This window comes from Aptenodytes forsteri, unplaced genomic scaffold (assembly GCF_000699145.1).
Source record: "Aptenodytes forsteri isolate BGI_AS27 unplaced genomic scaffold, ASM69914v1 Scaffold93, whole genome shotgun sequence".
Taxonomy (NCBI): Eukaryota; Metazoa; Chordata; class Aves; order Sphenisciformes; family Spheniscidae; genus Aptenodytes; species Aptenodytes forsteri.
This window is the reverse complement of record NW_008794665.1, coordinates 6623899-6642558: the sequence shown is the minus strand read 5'-3', so window position 1 is coordinate 6642558 and position 18660 is coordinate 6623899. Positions and strand designations below refer to the sequence as shown.

The window sequence follows — 18660 nt, the reverse complement described above, 5'->3', positions numbered from 1 at the left end:
AGTGGGCATGGTGGTGTTGGGTCGACGGTTGGACTCGATCTTAGAGGTCTTTTCCAACCTTAATGATTCTATTCTATGAAAACCTCGCTTACATGAGGCCCTTATTTTTAATTTCAAGTGCATAAAGAACAGTGGCATACTGGAGTGGTATACTTGTTTTTAGGAGTTTGTATATTTTGGGAGTGTGTGAAGAGCTGTGAAAAACCTTTGAGAGAGACGTGTTTGGTGCATTAAAAGTTTGTATCTCCTACTATGGGACTATATCCTAGTTTGGGACTCCAAAATGACTTTATGAAACTGTCAAAAATATCTTGCTGTGACCTTGTGGCTGCTGCCAGAACTTGGAGCTTTTGTATGGCCCGTAGGTTACCACTTGTAAGTGTTACTTCTAGTTTTTATTGGTGAGGATCCTATTTGTGTTGTCTATAAACTGTGTATACGCTATGGGACCCAGCCCCTGGATGCATGCCTTGGCTGCCCCCGACTTTGTGTGGGAACAAGACTGGAGGGTAAAACCATCTTCCCTGCCCAGCTCTGGCTTCCATGGGAAGTAAATCCAGAAATGCAAGTTGGAAGAGTGCCCTGGTGGGCTCTGGCCAGGTATCCAGCTTAGAAAATGTAGCGGGTTTAGGATTGCAGGCTATAATAAAGAAGGCTTTGTGCCACAGCATGATTGAAGGAGAACTATTCTGTAATTCTTGGGGCCGTAGAAGAGCAGTGGGGAGGAAAAACTGTATGTTAATTATGATGATATTCTAAATGGTGTGCTATTCTCAGCACAGGCCATAGGATGCACAAGTACCTGGCTCTCTGATCATGTGAAAGAAATGCTTGGATTTGTGTAAGACACCAGGATACAGTGAAAGCTGTGGAGCTATGTGTCAGTACACAAGCAAGGGACTAAATTGCACGTGCTTGCCAAAAGCCAGACTGGGCCATTGGAGCCTCCAGCATCCAGGAGTTGCTGCAGTCATAACTTCAAATGTATCATGTGCCCAGGCTAAGGTCAATGTTTTTTTACTACTCTGACTCGTTTTAAACAGTTGCCAGCTTGCTGTAATACAGAGCGTAGTCTGGAAACATTCAGTGGGGCAGGACTGTATTTAGAATGAGTCTTCCTATCCTCTTCTTCCTATTGTCATCTCAGAGTTTCATCATGTTTGTCTCCATGCAGTCTGCTCTGGTTCTCAGTTGCAATGTTATGCGCCTTCAGTTGGTAAACTTTCCGCTCTGCCACTGGGGAATGCCCAATTGCAGGCCTAATACAGCCACAATTATTCAGGCCGTGCCCTCTCCTCTAATTGTGAAAGCCTGCAAACATGGTTTCAAGTCTCAGGGCTTTTACCAGCTGTCAGAATTTGGACAGTCAATTCAGCTGGCTCAGTGACTGGAATCAATCAGTTTTGACTGGCAGTTATTTAATTACCCTACATGTATGCCATTCAGGCAGGGCTCTGGCCCCTGGTCTCTTGTACTGTATCTCTATTTGCCGAGTGACAGAAAACATTTCCTTGCAAATGAGGCTCATTTTAGAAATGGACACCAACCTCTTTTGGGTCATCCCCCATCAGCTTAAACTTTCTTGGAATCTTGCTTCTGGCAAACTTACAACCATTGTAGTACATGCTCCAGGAGCAACCAAAGGAAAATGAAGCACCACAAGTTTCAGGGTCCAGCCCTTGACATGCGCAAGTCCGTCTGAAAAATAAGAGAATATGGCTGTTAGCAGCAGGCGGGCCATCCCGGGGCGCTCCTGCAGTGGGCATCGGCGTTCTGCCAGCGCTCTGGGGAATCACTGGTCTTGGATCGTCTTCCATCAGTAAATAATGAAGAAATGAAAGAGGGAGGCAAACGCGTTATAACAGAAGAATTTATTGGAGTGAATAATTTCATGCTTGCAAAGCAAGGACTATGGGGTTTCTACGCTTCTGTGAGAAACCTGGCTTTGCTCCAAAGAGGGTATGTTTGCGTGGTGCCTTGCTAGGTAGTGATATTCATGGTACCTGAAAGGGGCATATGCTGATGGCACTGCAAGAATGTGGGAGCCTTCTGACAGGGGCTAAGCAATAATTCCTGAAATATGACTCTACCCATGAAGCCAAAGTAACATACAGTGATAACTACGTTAAATTTTGGTCTAAATGTTCTTCACTATCAGAAAGACATGGGAAAACGATATAGTGCAATTTCTTTAGATTCAGGCTAGCTTCTGTAGGCTTACAGTATGATTTAGTGCATCTAGTTTTTATTTCAAGGTTGAGGTATCTGCTGTCCTGGGCCCTGCTGAGATGTCTTCCTTTAAATATACTGAGATGCTTCACAACTCTGGGAAGATGTTTTTCCCTGATTTATAAGAACGTTTACTTTGCTTTTCTCACAAGGTTTGTGGGTTTTCAAACTGCCTGAAATAGTTGGAAAGGTTATGCGTATTTCAGGGTAATAGCACGAGCGGAGGTGCCAGGTCCGAGGCTGAAGGTGGGGTTGCAAGTTTGGCGAGCATACCCTTTCTTCCACTTACTCTTCGTTCAGGGCGCACCGCCGGTTTGTGAGCGTGCCGTACTTCCTCAGGGTGTCGGTGAGTTCGGAGTAGAGCTTGTCGGCCAGGCTTGTTGGGATTCCCTCCCAGACCAGAATGAGAATCACGATCACAGCGGTCTCACACGTGTGGCCCGCTCGCTCGCGCACCAAGCAGAGTAGCTTTTCCTCCTGACTGCTTCTGCGGACTACCTGCATGCACAGCAACACACACCCCCAGAGCCCCAACACAAACAATGCGTTTCTTAATGTGAAGAGCAAGAGCATAGGAAACCTCAGCATTCATGCACGTGTGGGGAGGTTACTTCTACTTCTGTCTTCCTCTTTGTTTCTGCCAGCTCAGTCCATTTCTCTCATTTAGGGATACGGGCCAGGGCTACCCTTTCTGTTTAATGAAGCTGACTCCAAGAGGCTAAGCTTGACTGATGGCATGGAAAGCCATGGTGGTGGAAACCAGCTTTGTAAAGGTATCCTCCATGCTCTGATTCAGCAAGAACATTCTCCTGAATCTGTGCTATGGTACAAGTGGCCCAGTTTGATTAGTGGGCAAAAGGAAGTGAGCAGTGAGATGCCTGCCCGCACAGAGCTGGATGGTGGACACCTGCGCTTAGGGCAGGAGCCATGTGGGGAAAGGCAGGCAGCTAAGGAAGGGAATTGTATCAGAAATAGTGTGGCCAGCAGGAGTAGGGAAGTGATCGTCCCCCTGTACTCGGCCCTGGTGAGGCCACACCTCAAATACTTGTGTTCAGTTTTGGGCTCCTCACTACAAGAAAGACATTGAGGTGCTGGAGCGTGTCCAGAGAAGGGCAACGAGGGTCTGGAGAACAAGTCTTATGAGGAGCGGCTGAGGGAACTGGGGTTGTTTAGCCTGGAGAAAAGGAGGCTCAGGGGAGACCTTATCGCTCTCTACAACTGCCTCAAAGGAGGTTGTAGCGAGGTGGGTGTCAGTCTCTCCTCTCAAGTAACAAGCGATAGGACAAGAGGAAACGGTCTCAAGTTGCGCCAGGGGAGGTTTAGATTGGATATTAGGAAAAATTTCTTCACCGAAAGGGTTGTCAAGCATTGGAACAGGCTGCCCAGGGAAGTGGTTGAGTCCCCATCCCTGGAGGTATTTAAAAGACGTGTAGATGTGGTGCTTAGGGACATGGTTTAATGGTGGACTTGGCAGTGGTAGCTTAATGGTTGGACTTGATGGTCTTAAAGGTGTTTTCCAACCTAAATGATTCTATGATTCTATGATTCTAAATAACTGGACATGGGAGCTCTCTCCCTTTCCCTCCCAAACTTAAGCAGCTAAACTTGTAATCAGCCACTCAGTTTTGTGACCTCCCCTTACGACATATGAACATTACAGCGATGAGAGGAAAGCAGTAGATGTTCAAATAATTGAGTGTCCTTGCTTCTCAGTGCTTGTGCTACTATGGGTATTTCTGAAAAAAAAGGTGCAGTCTGGCATGCATAAAGACTACAATCATGTATCAGTTTTTCCTCATCCTGTCTTTCCCCAGCCTACCCAAACCACTTGGTAATTTGTGCCAAAGTACGACAGCATTTGCTAAGAGGGTGTCCTAATGCCTCTCTCGAACTGGGAGTGCACTTACTGGACTTATTTGTAAGCTAAACTTAAACAGCAATGAGAATGTCTGGTGCTGTGAACCTTAAATCTAAGTGAAACTGCCTTCCTTCTCAGGTTTTCATACCTATAAGCCAAATTTTCTTCTTGCTGTTCTCCATGCAACAAGTAAATGGAGTGTGAGAGACGGGTGGGAGCAGGCTACAGGCATCCTGTGGTACTGCTGCTGTTGAGCTATTTTAAGTTTCATAGTGTCAACTAACAGAAGGACACGTCTCTGCTGTCTTCTTACATGAACCATCATACTGAACTAGAGTAGTCTTAACATTTGTGTACATCACTTACCCATTTAGCAATTGGACATCCTTGAGAACTTTTGCCTTCTTTCCCAGTGTAGACAACCCTCTCAATCCTTATAGCTTTACCCTTCTGTCCAAATCTTAAACAAACAAAAATATGTACAATAAGCAGATTCATTTGGTTCTGTGTGAACACTGAAAAGATGGAGCACATTTGCCAGTCTTATCTTAAAAAATAAACACTGAATTACAAGGAGGGATGTGCAATGCGGTTTATCTTGCTGATTTTATTATAGTGGTGGACCGATACGTTAAGAGAGGCAAATGTCTTTAATACATCATGGATGAGTAAAATTTATCCATATCACATTAAAATTCCCAAACCTTTTAACTGTTTCTGTAGAGAATTTGTTTTAGATGACATTTTGAAAAGTGGACTTGAAGTCTCTCTATTTTGGGGAGGAATTTTACATTTTTCTTTGATTTCTGGGTTAAACAACGTTATTACTCTGAAATGTATATAATTAAGTTGTCGTGGAACAGCTGGCACGCAGTAGTCACTCTATTAATTTTCTGTGCTTGTTTCTGGCTTAGATACAGTGTGAATCAGTTAAGTCATGATTAATTTGCATCATATCTATTTCCTTTACTTTATCATCCGCTCATAAATTACTTGTTTACTTCTGCCTGACTTCTACACTGAATTAGGATCACAAGGTGCCCTCAAATGATGCCGTTTGTGTGTGTCTTTTTGCGACCAAAGCGGGCAAGCTCGGCTTTTGCTGAAGCATTTAATCAAGGTGATTATGCCGTCAAGACAGAATCTAGCCCCACATGCAAGTAGTGCTGTTACCCAGAGCAAATGGGATCCACTTTCCACGTCCTCTGATGGACCAGGTGGAAATATGTGGCAAATGCTAAAAGTGAAGCAAATCTTGAATCAATAAAAAGCGCCAGACCTGTTAAGCCATTTCCAGGCATGTTCTCTGGCCAGGCCTCTCCCCGGGCTGCTGCAGCTGGGGGGTGCCCACCTGCTAAGCACTAGAGCACGCCAGGTCTCAGGTGAGGCTGTGCATTAGAAACCTCAGTGTCTGCCACGTTACAGATCCAGCTACCATGTTGACTCGGTTGCATTTCGGGGACTGGGCAAATTGCACTTCCATCGCCATTTCTTGAATTCTGCTGCTCTCATTGGCGGTACCTTTTTTGGTTTTTTTGTTCGGCTGGTTGTTTGGTTTTTTAAATAACCAAGTGTGGGGACTAAATCACAATCTCCTTGGTTCTTTGCCTGTTACCTATAGAGCAATCAAGATAGTTCCTTCCTGTTATGCAGCCATTTAATGATGCCTTGAGAACTTTTGACCTTTCATCCCTCTTGTTTTTGCACTAAAATCTTGGTGACATATTTAAGAGCAAATATTTGTATTTAAACTTCTGTCCTGTAAAGGAAATAAAAAATGCTTATTTTTAGATGTGATCTCGTGAAATTTCAGTGTCACAGGAAATTATACAAATAAAATCAAGTTGTACTACACGTGTTCTGCAGGCAACTGTTAGGTCACTTTTTCCTACTTAGGCTTGGATGTTAGTATACATTTGTTTCTTTAATTAACCACATTAAAAAAACATTTTTAAATCTTAACATTTTCTATCAATTTGCTAATCTGGATTGCAGGACAACTGTGCGGATGCCACTATAGAAATATGTTGTAAATTACACACTGGAAACGAAATGGACTTTGTCTCAAATCTTTTCAACTGTCACAAAGGAATTTGTGCCTGATGTTTGTCATGCTTGCTTTCAGGCCAAAGCTGATTGGCTTTAAAACCGGAGCAAAACTCACTGAGCATGAAGTAGGCATTGGGAGAAGGAAGAGGTAAAATGTGTGTATCCACCATGGATTCTGCAAGAAATTTGTTCTGGTATAGCTAAAATATTAACTGCAAGTCTAAATCCAAATCCTGGTTTGTGTGGCAGTGCTGATACCTTAAAAGTCAATCCATATTCACGAGAAGCCAGTTTAAAAGTGCTTCAATTGTGATTAGTGTCACCAACTGCACACATGTGCTTGAGAGTATCTTTATAGTTAAGTGCTTTTTTTATTTAGGGATACAAAATTGACTAACAAGGAGGAGTTCTGGAGTTCTTCAGTCGGGAATCGCACAGTTCATATCATATGAACAGTTGAAAACTAGCCATTGTTCAAGTGGCTGCTGCTATACTCTGCTGAACCTGGCTGAGTAGATGCACGTTATCTATAATCTCTCAGGATTTCCTTCTGCCAACATGTAATGAAATTAAATGCAAAAAAAAAAAAGAAAAAAAAGAAAAAAGGTGAGGTCAATATTAAGGATGAAAAATTACATTTCAAAGTAAAGAAATGAAAAAAGTTTCATCTCTAATAATTGACATCATGACAGGAATTACTTTCCTCTTTTATTTATTATTTGTAAATACTAAAGAATTAACCAGTCAATGAGAGCACTGGAGACAACAAATTGTAAGAAGCTTCTCAGGAGGGTCAGTGTTCACTCCCCCTTTGCAGGAAGAAGCTGATTTATGTAGCTTACATGCATTCGAGCTGCTCACAAAGCTGAAAACAAGTATTGGGACAAGCCCTGCACAGGAGTCACAGGGAAGGAGGTGCTAAGAAAGAGAAAGGACCTTAGGACTTAGAGGTAATGCGAAGGGTTTAATATGCCCTAAGTGGCCCATGGTCGTGCAGTGATGAGCACAAGCTAACAGACCTTGCTAAGAAACGGTGCTCCTTAGCTCAGACACAGCACTGCAATAATGCCCATTTGCTTTTGGTTCTGCAACTAGCTGGAGCTTCTTTGCAGTTCTGGAGTCCAGATTTTTAAGGTATTAACAAATCAAATTCCCATCTGTCTCTGACTTACTGGGGAGCTTTTTGTTTGCTTGTTTGTTCAGTGAGGAACTGAATTCCCAGACACCTCTAAAAATCTGGCCATTAATGTCTATGCACGCCAAAAGCTACAAGTAATGCAGAATTCACAGTGCAGAAGTCACTTTTGCGGCAGTTTTTAATTTAAATACCTAAGAAAGGCTGGTGGGTTTTGTGCTTACACATATTTTTAAATAGCACAGATCATGTATCCATTCTGTGCCATTCAAAATTCCTGGTTTGCTTGGCTTTGATGTAATATATGTATCATGGGATGCAACAGGATACAGGGATTGTCCACAATCAAGATAAGGCTGGTTTTGTGCAATACTCTGAGGAAGGGGGATGGTTTTTTACAAAACTACTTATCGATTCTTGGGCTGAAATCCTATCCAACAACTTTGTGGCACTCCTCTGGACGTGTCCGAGTTAGATTTAGCCCTTTAGGGTTGTCCTATATGCTTAGTAATCTGGGGGGGGGCGGGGAGCTACTTTTGGAGTTTGGTATTCTGCCCTTCATCTTCCTTCTACCTTGGCATTCTCCCTCCCAGAGAGAACACCAGGTCCATGCCTGCTTTTGCAGCCATTGCCAACCGTCTTGCTTGGCAGGCTGGTGAATACTTGTTCCTGCTTGGGTTTGCTGGCATCTGTCTCAAAGTGCGCAGCCTGTGCCAGCCAGCAGACTATTAGCCCTGTCAAATATTGTGACTCTCTGGTGAATAGCACAGTGCGTAATGTTGGCAACACTGGAGTAGCTAAGCCTACAAGTAATTACTTGGTTTGCAATTGTTTATTTCTTTATGTGCAAAAGCTGGAAAAGTTCTGACATCCACAAAAGGATAAACGTTAATCTGCCCTGTGCCTTTGCACTAATTACCTTTCTTCCATGATTTCTCTAATAGCTGCCACATTAGGACCGGCTCCTAGATGGGTATAGAAAGGACCTTCATCTTTTTCAATAATTTGCTCTGTTTAAAACAAAATAAAGGTTATTACTTCGAAGCTTAATTCTTTAATGTAAAAAGTCACATTGCAAAGCTTACATCTAGCTCGTTAGAATACTGCTGTATGGGTCTGGGGTCAGAGTTTTCAAACACTTATGTCTAAAGTATGCCCACGCAATTTGTACAAAACATGCAAAGCATGTGGCTAATCCTGCAAATAGCCGTGATACGGACTGTGTGCCTTTTGCTAGCAAACAGTTGTTTCGCATCTCGGGCTCTACACTGAAATTCAAAAGGCATTTTCCTGTTATCACTGAACAATTGTTTCTCCTTCTCTCACTTCCTCCTCTCCCAGTATCTAGAAAGGAGGATAAATGGGATAACAACGGTAAATATTGGCGTTAGTGAGCTGTACAGTACTTGTTTTTCAGCAGACCTGTTACAGTGTAGGAACCTACAGCTTGAGAAAGTGGCCAGTAAGGTTACATAGAGAATTTCTGCCACCCACAGAAAGACTCTGTGAAATGAAAAAAAGCAAGTTTGCTGAAAGAAATCCTGCACAAGGCTTAGTCAAAATGCTTCTATGTTGAGAATGTGGCCTCAGTTTTCTGTGTGTAGGTAGGACCATGTCAGCATTCACTATATATGCTGTATGTTTGGTTTGATACCAGGAGGCAGGCTCCAGCAGTGAGAAAGAAATGGCCAGGCTCTGCTTGGGTTCAGGAGATGGTGGAGCTGTGCTGACTTGTCTGAGGGCTGACTTTATGCTTTCTGCCCTGCTAACTCCAAAGGCTGGATGAGGTGATGCTGCTCTTGACGTACGGCCTCCGGAAGCATGATGAAGGCATGCTATAAACCTGAACGTGTCAATGGGGGAATGGCTTAATTTAATCTTCCTAAGGACAAGTATTGGTAGCAAAGAGCAATAAACCCTATTGATTACACTGTGGCACTGGGTTCTTCAAAGAGTACAGGAACTAAGTTTCATGCTCCTTTATTTCCTAGAGGGTCTGCTAAGACTGAAGCATTAAAATGCAAGTGGAGAATAAGCTCTTTTGCTTAGTTAGCAGTTGCAGTACTGGCTAAAAAACCAGTGAGAATAATGAAATGATTGCCATAAAAACTTGTGCCAACTACGTTGGAGAAACCGTCTCAAGAAAAAAACCCCAAACAACTTCAGTGTTTTCAAAAAAACTACATTTTGTAGGTTGTTTCTTATAAAACAACAAGGAACAGCAAGGAACTGACTTCCAGTTTTCTTCCTGGGAGCTCTGGAAATCCCCGACCTCCTCTTTTTGTTCCCATAGATCATCTCTGAGACATAGCCCCAAGCATTCGAAAAGGCAAAAAGGTCCATTTTGCAGTTTTGGAGGAGCATTGGTTCAACTTTCCTCTTTTACAGTTGGTAGGAAGTGAAACTATAACAAGGACTTTTTTTTTCCATTTTTGGTGCTGAACCTTTTGTCTCAGCCTGAATAGTTTATCCAGTAGAGTCTGAAAGTGCCTGTTAGACCTGGCTATGTGCAGTGTCAGTGCTGTATGGAAGCTCGGGCTACGGGGCCATGCCTGTCACTCTACTTTGCTTCCCTCTGCTCTATTCTTCCAGCTTTTGGAGATTGGGTATGCCATGACGAAACACTGAGGATCCCCCTTGCTGCTTTTTTGGTGCTGCTTGCGTAGCTTCTCTAAGAAACTGCTGATCTCTTTAGCCTTGCAGAAGACAAGTGCGTGAAAGGGAGGATAAACTCTTGCAACAAGTGAGGAATAACCTGTCGTCCCTTCTTTGCTTAGGCTTTACTGAGGGAAACTTCAGCAATTTCACTGTTAGAGCAAAAAATGGCGTAAGGATCTCAAGTTTTGGACCCAGGACATATTTTATAAATGCTATATCTAACCTTGATGAATAAATTAGATTATAAAGTTATGACCTACTTTTTATCAGCATGTTGTCATTACATGTCTGCTGCTCAAGGAGAATGGATGTGAGGGGATACGTTACTGGCCATAAGCATACTGACTGAAAAAGCAAATAGGTAATTGCTTTGTGAAATATTGAGAAAGGGCCCGTGTGTAGGGTTGGATCAGTGGAGTAGGCATAAGTGTATAAAATTGCAATTTTATAACTATTTACTAATTACTGTTCTAAAAAAACCAACCCAAAAAGTCCTCCAACAAAAACATCCAACTAACCCCGCGATCCCAACTTGAAGGCTCATTTCCTTCCTGTGAACTAGTACGTTTTTAGCACATCTCAGCACTTACCAACACAGCTGCAAGATGGGAAATCATACTGGGTTTTGGCAGGTGTGTCCAACAAATTTTTTACAGGAGTATCCAATAACTTGGAAGGTGAGTCTAAAAAATTATTGAGAACAGTTCCAGCTGTTCTTTTGGTCGGGGTTTTCTCAGCAGATGAGTTTGCTTGCTGATCTAAGATTGGGGTCTGAGTGTCAAAATCTGCAGCACTGGTATTTCTTGATAGGATGGTAATAGGGCCTGCTGTTTCAACCTTCACATGTTTAGGTGGTTTGATAGTAAAAGTCTTGTGATCAAACAGTGATTTGACCTGTATCTGTTTCAGCTGCTGTTCCATTGTCTCGATGATGCTCTTTTGTTGCATGTTCTCGCAGCCAAAGTGCTGATTCTCTTGTTTGATTGTTTTTTTCCACATTTTGTTTTCCAGCTGTCCAGCTGATGGACGCATGCAGACATTAGACTTTGTGCCAGCCTCAATTTTTATAGGCTTGCGTGCTGCACTGGGACCAATCTCAGTTTTGGGTTGCTGGTATGCTTGTTGCTCCTGTTTTTGCAAGAGATGCCACCTTAGAGCAGCATGCTTTTGAAAATCCTTAGGGGTTTGGGACTGCAAATGACAGCCTCTCTGGTCTTGGGAGTGTGGGGCAGTTTGCTGGCTGTGTGGTAAGTACCGCTGAGGAATCTGCGTAGCTTGTTGGCTCGGGAGATCTTGGTTCAGACTACCACCGTAGCATTGTGTTTGCTGGAGTGGTGGTAGCTGTATAACTGAAGCTTGTTGTGTCTGTTGCTCTTGTTCTTGAAAACAGTGATTCACATCTTGCTTTGTGGTCAAGTTATTTGAAAAATACTGCACAAGTTGCAAGTCCTGCATTTTGTTGGCTCCAAAGCGTTCAATATTTGCGGCGTTTTCTTTCTTCTCAGAAATCAAGTGCACGTTGTTTGGGCAGGGATGCTGCAGACTAGCATTTGCTTTCTGAGTGAAAAGGGGAGCTTTGTTGTTCATGCTCTGTACCTGCTCTAGGCCTAGCTGAGGGTTACGCAGTGGGAATGCAGTTGATTTCATGTACTTATTCCCAGTTTGAAAACATTCATCTACTTTAAGCTGATTGAAGGATGTCCTGTCTAGCGGCTGCTCAGCATTGCTTTGGGAGTGGGAAATGGTTTGGGGCAGGTCTTTATTTTTCATTTGCAGAGCCTGTTGCTGGTTTGGGGTTAGCTGCGGACTGCACGGCAGTTGCACCTGCTGTGCCTGTTTTTGAAGCATCTGTTGCAAAATGTGTGAATGCAAGAATTGCTCGTTTTCCCCTGGCTGGGGATTCAAGTGCTGTTGTTTCAACGGGGCCCCTAAAGGCTGTTCGGCTTGTTGTTCTGGTCTTTGCTGGAAATGGAGCTGCTGCGGAGGGTGTCGCTGCACTTGAGACTTGAGGAGGGAATCCATCTTTGTGAGCTGTGGCTGCGGTGAGTGTTTCTGGAACAGCAGCTGCTGGTCAGCTGTGGGATGCGGCTGCAGCTGGGAGGTCTCGCTTTTGTACAGCGGAGGAATTTGTTCCTGTTGCATTATCTTCTGGCTCTGGGGCTGTCCTGAAGGCCCCTTTAATGCATCAGGACTTCCAGCATACTGTTTTGTATAGGCTGTGTTTGCCTGGAACTGAAGAATTGATCGCAATAAAGCTTCACTGGGCTTTTGGGAAGGCTCTCCCTGGCGGAACTGGGTGGAAACCAGTTCTATCCAGGCTGGTTTTGAATAATGTTGAGCCTGTTGCACAGGCTCTTTCACTTGGTCCTTTTCTTTGTTGGGAGGAATCTCGGGTTCTCTCTGTCCTGGGAAATGCTGATAGTGTTGCTGCAACTCACCGTTACTTCCGCGCGCTTGCAGGTTTTGGAGGGGAGGCTCTGATGCCGGCGTAATTTCTTCTGGGCGCTGCTGAATTGAGGCGGCCACAGCAGCTTGCGGATTGCTTTCACTGACATCTTGTTGTGACGTTCGTGCCTGCTGCGGAAGTCTCTGCTGAGGGTGAAGTTGTTGTTGGCTGAGGCTGGGACTTTCTGACATTGGTCCCTGCTGTTGCCCTTCGTTCTTTATCTCCCCAGGAAGAGTTTCATCACATCTGTTGTCATAGGAATGGTGTCCTTCTTGCACCACGACGGACAGTGCACTGTTCATTGCTGGAGCAGGAGGAGTGGAGGAATCTTTGTGAAACATTGAGTTCTGTTTAAAGAAAGCACCATTTTTTCCTGCTTGCTCAGAAAACCTTTCCAGAGCGGCACTCTGAGCTCGCAGGTTACTGCTGGAACTTAGAGAGAGGTCTTGGTTGGGAACCTGCCCTACGCTTCCACGAACAGTACTGTTTCCTACGGGTAACTGGTGTGGATCATAGCCTGGAATCTGTTGCTGTAGCTGTAGTTCTGGTTTCTGAAGCAAACAGCTACCTGGCAATACAGGTGGTTTACTGGAGTCTTCTGCATTGTAGACCTCAGTAACCACTACAGCTGGCACTTGAGGCAGCTCAGAGTTTGAGGTCTGTGGGGAAGTGATCTGCCCTGAGGTATGGGATGAATGCGTTGTCTCATAGGACAACTCATTAGTAGCCTGACTGGTAATGGCATTGATATGAGATGTGTTCTTCTGCATTGCTATGGAAACATGTTCTGGATAATATTGAGACAGTGTTTTCTCCAGGAGTTCACCATGCATGCTTTCCATGGAAGAGGCAGAAACTGTAGCACCATTAGGCATTGGCACTGCCTTGTTCTTAAGTAGTAAGACAATGTCCCTGTTGTGGCAATGAACATTTTCCCGCTCTTGCTTATCCTGAATCAGGAGGTCACGAGGGTTTTCTGAACCACCACTGTTGTATCTTGTAGACTGTATCAAATCTGAAACTTCATTTTCTTGTCCTGTAAAACTCTCGGGTTTCTTCTCACTGTAACAATTGGAGATGCTTGGTTTTCCATTATTATCCTCTGGCTCAGCTTTTTCTCCGTTTACTTCTTTGTCTTGTTTCACTTTCTTGCTCTCATGAAGTCCATACAGAGAGGGCTCACTAAAAGTGCGTTTTATCCCACCATTTTGCATATATTTGGAATATACTTTCTTTTCTTGTAAAAGGTCGGGGCTAACGCGGTTGTTTGGACTTCCCTTCAGGTGGGGCACTCCATAGTTGCTTTTAATGAATAGCCGCTTGTGGTCTCCATTGACTTCAACTTCAGGCCTCTCTGTTGCTGGACTTCCATTCTGTAGCTTCACCGCAGAAGGCTCCGCCTGGCAAACGTGAGAAGATTGCGGTATTAGAAATGGACTCAATCTATTGCCGTCAACATGGTTGGTTCTGTCCTGTTCCATCTGGCCTGCTCCGGGGCCATCCACAAGGCTACCCTCTGAACGTATCTGAAAGAGAAAAGAAACAGGAGAGAATCTAAGTCAATTTTAGTTTCCATCGATGGACAGCCAATTACCGACAATTCCTGCAGCATTCAAGCACCCATTGTCCTGACCAGCTCCCACACACCATGTGAGCTTGCAGGCACACCTGAGGGGTGTTTCACTATCCTATCACATTTTGCAGCCCCGTGTCTCCCTTTTTCTTGAAGGTTTGTTCTTCAAGATGAAAAGAGAGTGAAAATACAGAGTAGCTCCTTACTCCCATTTAACACACAAGCAGATATTTTACCAAAAAAAATCTCTCCTAATGGTGCAAAAAATATTCTCTGCTTTTGAATGATTTGCATAGACTCCTGTGTCTTCACTTTTTTTCCTTGGTAAGGCAGAAAGTCATGCCGAAACCATGGTTCCCAGACTTGGTGCTAATCCCGTTATTTGATTAAGTGTGCCAAACCTCTTTTGCGTGACTTGAAGGATTATTGCCACCAAGCTTGCCAATTAGAGGGGCAAACCTCCTTTTGTCTGTCTTCAGCTGTGTGACAAGGTCTTTTAAAACTGGCATTCCTAAAGACCACGCAAGTGGCACGACACACATGTGAGACAAAGCCGTGCTTGATTGCTGTCCATAGAAACTCTTACACTTCGTCAACATCTTGGTAATGTTGACAGAAACAAACCGAGAGATTCCTGAAAGGTTTGATGGAAGTGGTATTTTTTCAGGTATTAATATCCTTTCAAATTTACATATAGACATCAAGCGTGGCTTAAGCTATGCATTTGGGTTTTGAACTGAGCCCCACAGCTGGGGAGCTAGAATTTTCTTCTTTGTTTGGATGGGAAATCCCATTTTCTCACATACTCTTTGTATTTTATTTATAAAATGAAGTTTTTCGTTGGATAAAAGTACTGACAATGTGCAGTGAACAAATTCCATATAATGACAAGCTAATCCTGTTCACATGGATCTTCCCAGGATTCACAATCCCAGTTAACATAGATAAAGACCTTGTTTGACTCTGCCTGTAATTTATTCTTTGCCGGCTTTATGGTTCTCAACCAGTCACAAATGACAGAAGACAGACTGACAGAGGGTCTTACAGATGTGAGATTGCACAGAGAAAATTTGGACTCATGCATGTCTTTGTCCTGAAGCTTTTGTTTTCAGTTTGCATAAAGGGGAATCTGAAGGATTCTCCATTACCAGGTCATCTCGGTTGGACTGCAAAGTCAGGAGCAGCACTACACGTGGCTGATATTGCCACTACATAGGAAGAACTACTATACTGAAAAATTTCTCCCATCACGGTTACTCTGCTTATGTATTTATCCTACACTAATCTTTCTTTTTTTTTTTTTTTAAATGCTAAGGAACATCTAATTTATACAGTTTCCAGTGCAGTATTGCCTTACTCAGTTGAGTAATATGATTCTAAAATGCTTTTAAAAGTAATATTAATTCATGAGATTCATTACATCCAGCAGAATCCCCTCTGCTTGCAGCTCTGATTTCAGTATCAGGACAATTCAAACATACATTTTGACTGGCAAGCACCTATATGATGACTTGTATCCACTTCCTCCTTATCCCAAACTTGGTTTTAGGTTTACTTTTGACCTCCTGAAGAAAAGATTCTTTCTGTACTCAACTTATGTTTTGTATGACAGAAGTAGAGAAGTTCTCTCTGCTGGTAACAGTACTTAAAAAAAGAGTTTTTGAAGGGAAAGCTAAGAATAGGGAGATGGAAAAGAATGTTTGTCCATCTTACCTATTTTCTTGACAAGGTAAGGTAGGCTTCTTCCCTTCTAGATATATTTCAGTACATTTCCCAACCTAGCTTTAAAGTACCACAAGACACGAGCCTTTGCAGCTTTCCCAGGGAGATGATATTCCACGCTTAACAGAAAGCACCGTGAAAAGGATTCCTCTGATGTGTCATTCTAGGCCGGGCGGCAGAATGATGCTCCCAGAGTGTCTCAAAAATAAAATGTCAGCCTAATTTGGAAACCATTCTTTGCCTTCACACCTTTCATACCTAGAAATTGCAGCTGAACCACAACTCAGACATGAACGTGTAGGCTGCTGTATTTCACAAGTATGAAATGAAATAAAAGGCACCACAGTAATTAATACTGTGCTCTCAAGCTGCTTCTAAAATATTTATTTCCTTAAAAAAAGTTTGAGTCTATGTGATTGAGCCATGAGAAACTTCCTCTGGCCCTCAAAGTCTGCCTTGCTGCTTGTGTTCTGGTGTACCATGGGGGTTGCAACTAAATTCCTTCCGAGAGTTCCCAGACAATCTTTCTTCTCAACTCCTTACTGATTGGTAAAAACACCTTTTTGTTTAGAAGTGGGGGCTGCCTGACTTCTCTAAACTTAGGTTGCAAACCCCTCGAAGAAGCACATCTGTGCTTCAGAAAAGTGTCTTAGGTTCATGCTGTCCTCAAAAACCGCGAGGCTATCTTTACTGTGTGACTTGGATTATTATTCACAGTATTCTCAAAGACCTCATGGTATGAGTCAACCCGTTCCCCCAAATTCTGATCACTTCCAGTGTAAAAGGCACTGGTGTTAGACATTGCAAAGGACACGGAAATCATTTGGTTCTTTAAAATACAAAGTTAATTCATCGATTAGAATTGCCAGATTTGCATTCTTTGAAATGCATCTAGGATTGCAGTGACTTTGCGTTATACTTCTTTCTCTCTCTGTCTACACTCAGTTATTCACAATTCTCGAGTCACATCTGAGTACAAATCTTGCTCAAGCAGCTACAAATCACAGCAATTATTTGTAATTTAAAACTGGAAAAAGATCAATGCAGTGATGATACCTTTATTACTGTTTTTAACTGGGACACCATGAAGATGTTCTTGATGCTACTACTAAACAGACCTGGTTGTGCCTTACAAAGTCTCTGTGCTCTTCGTTATAATTGTTGTGGGGTGAACTGTCTGCCTCGCAAAGTAATAAATTTACCTTTCCCTAAGCGTAGCAGTTAGCCTTTTTTCTCTTTCCCATAACTGTATTTTATCCAGACCATTTAGTAGCTCCACATATTTTTCTTCAGCTATAATTCATTAGAAATTCAAGTCACATCAGCAGCATCTGTGAAACAATTACTGCATCTAGGACTGACTCTGCAGTCTAATCCATCATAATTATGACTGGCCTCTTTGAAGATGCCACGATGCGTGACTTAAATATAGCACGTTACTGTGCAAATGGATCAGCATCTCATCCTACCAATATGCATTCAAGTTATAATTCAGTCCACCACCATTTGACTTTTTCAGATGCAAGCAATGTATGTACATTTATTTCTTGCCACATATGGGGCACAAATTGAAAACCAGCTACTGAAAGAGAGTTTGAGATTTTATTTGTTTGTTTGTTTTATGGGCAAATTTGGAATATTCCTGCCACCTCTACCAATATGGGAATACCGAAAGACTGTGGAAGGTGTTGTTATGAGCATGACAAACATTTCTGCAGCAACGAAAGTACTCTTAGTTATGTCATTTTTCTCTCATGGAGAATCTTTCTTTACTTTACTTAGCCAGTTCTAGAGGTTCATACCTTATTTTATATAGCACCTGTATCTGGGGAGTTTGTGAATGCAAAGCAGCTCAGATGAATGAATGGACAAATACACCCACTGCAGGGGAGTACAATCTTCTGCAAAGCTGGGCAAGATTCCCAGTAGAAAAAGTAGGTGGGGGGATGCTGTATTAGAGTACTCATGGCCCTAAAAGGACTGAAAGGTGGGATGTCAGATGGGTTGTTTCCCCTTCTGGGGTTAGCTGGGACAGAAATATATCTCCTCAAAGGTTTTTCTCCCTGGCAGAAATATACCTCCTCAGATCACGACCTCAGCTGACTTGTGCTCGCGTGATTATCAGGATGAGACTCAAGAAAGCAGAAGTCCCAGGATACCTGGGAGCTTGTCGATGGCTCGCTGGGTTGTTCCTGGAGTGGTGCCACAGCCTCCATCCCACTGGCACCCTTCTGCCACCACCAGATGACACAGAGGTCTAAATTGCTCCCAGACAAGAAACCCCTGTAGCACTTTCTAGACAGGACGTGAATTTACCTTGCCAAACTCCAGTTTGGTAAGTTGTACTTTCTGCTTACACTCTCCTGCTTCTATCGCCTGGGTACAGTAGTGGGCTTCACTTCTGGCTTAATTTGCTATGTATTATTATGTGCTGTTGTGCAGTTGCTTCTCTCCTCTGAAGCTCATGCCGTTGGCAAAAAGAGGTCTAAATCCTGAACTTCCAGCAAGTGAAAAAGCTCCTAAAGTGAAGGGATTTTTTTTTCCTGTTTCAAGAATGAATGAAAATTCGAGAAAAGGCCTGAGCAGAGTTATTCCTAAGTAAAGACACTCATACACGGCATTATCAGAAAGCTCAATTGCTGCACTAAAACCTTAAATCTTTTGGACTTGCATACATGCAAAATTGTTTCTGATTAACTCTGTGTCAAAGTTTTCTCTTTTTTAACTTCGGAACAAGAGGTATAAGCAGTTATAATGATGCTCAACACCATGATTTATAGCCGTGTGGTTATCGTGGGATGTCATTTTTCTCTGGCTTCTCTAAGTAGCATGCTGTTGCTTCAGCTGTGCCTTGGGTTAACACCTGTAAGCAAGCTGCAAACGTCACTAGAGGAGAAAGGAAGTGCAGTTAATTCACATGGCTAATGGGCAATGTAACACATCACAGCTCCTTACTAGTGAGACATTTCCATTATTGCTGGGATAAAATG

General features: G+C 43.0%; 1 protein-coding gene across 1 annotated transcript in view; it reads right to left on the bottom strand.

Moving 5' to 3' along the window:
* Nucleotides 1-13897, bottom strand: part of TET2 (tet methylcytosine dioxygenase 2) — a 24654-nt gene extending 10757 nt beyond the window's left edge. Inside the window, exons 1-5 of the mRNA XM_009273562.2 lie at nt 10520-13897; nt 8191-8281; nt 4454-4547; nt 2519-2727; nt 1548-1698 (exon numbers count right to left, since the gene is read on the bottom strand). Of these exons, the coding sequence (XP_009271837.1) occupies nt 1548-1698; nt 2519-2727; nt 4454-4547; nt 8191-8281; nt 10520-13856 (3882 nt within the window). The 5' untranslated portion in view covers nt 13857-13897. The remainder of the gene's footprint in view (nt 1-1547; nt 1699-2518; nt 2728-4453; nt 4548-8190; nt 8282-10519) is intronic.
* Between the last annotated feature and the right edge of the window lie 4763 nt (nt 13898-18660).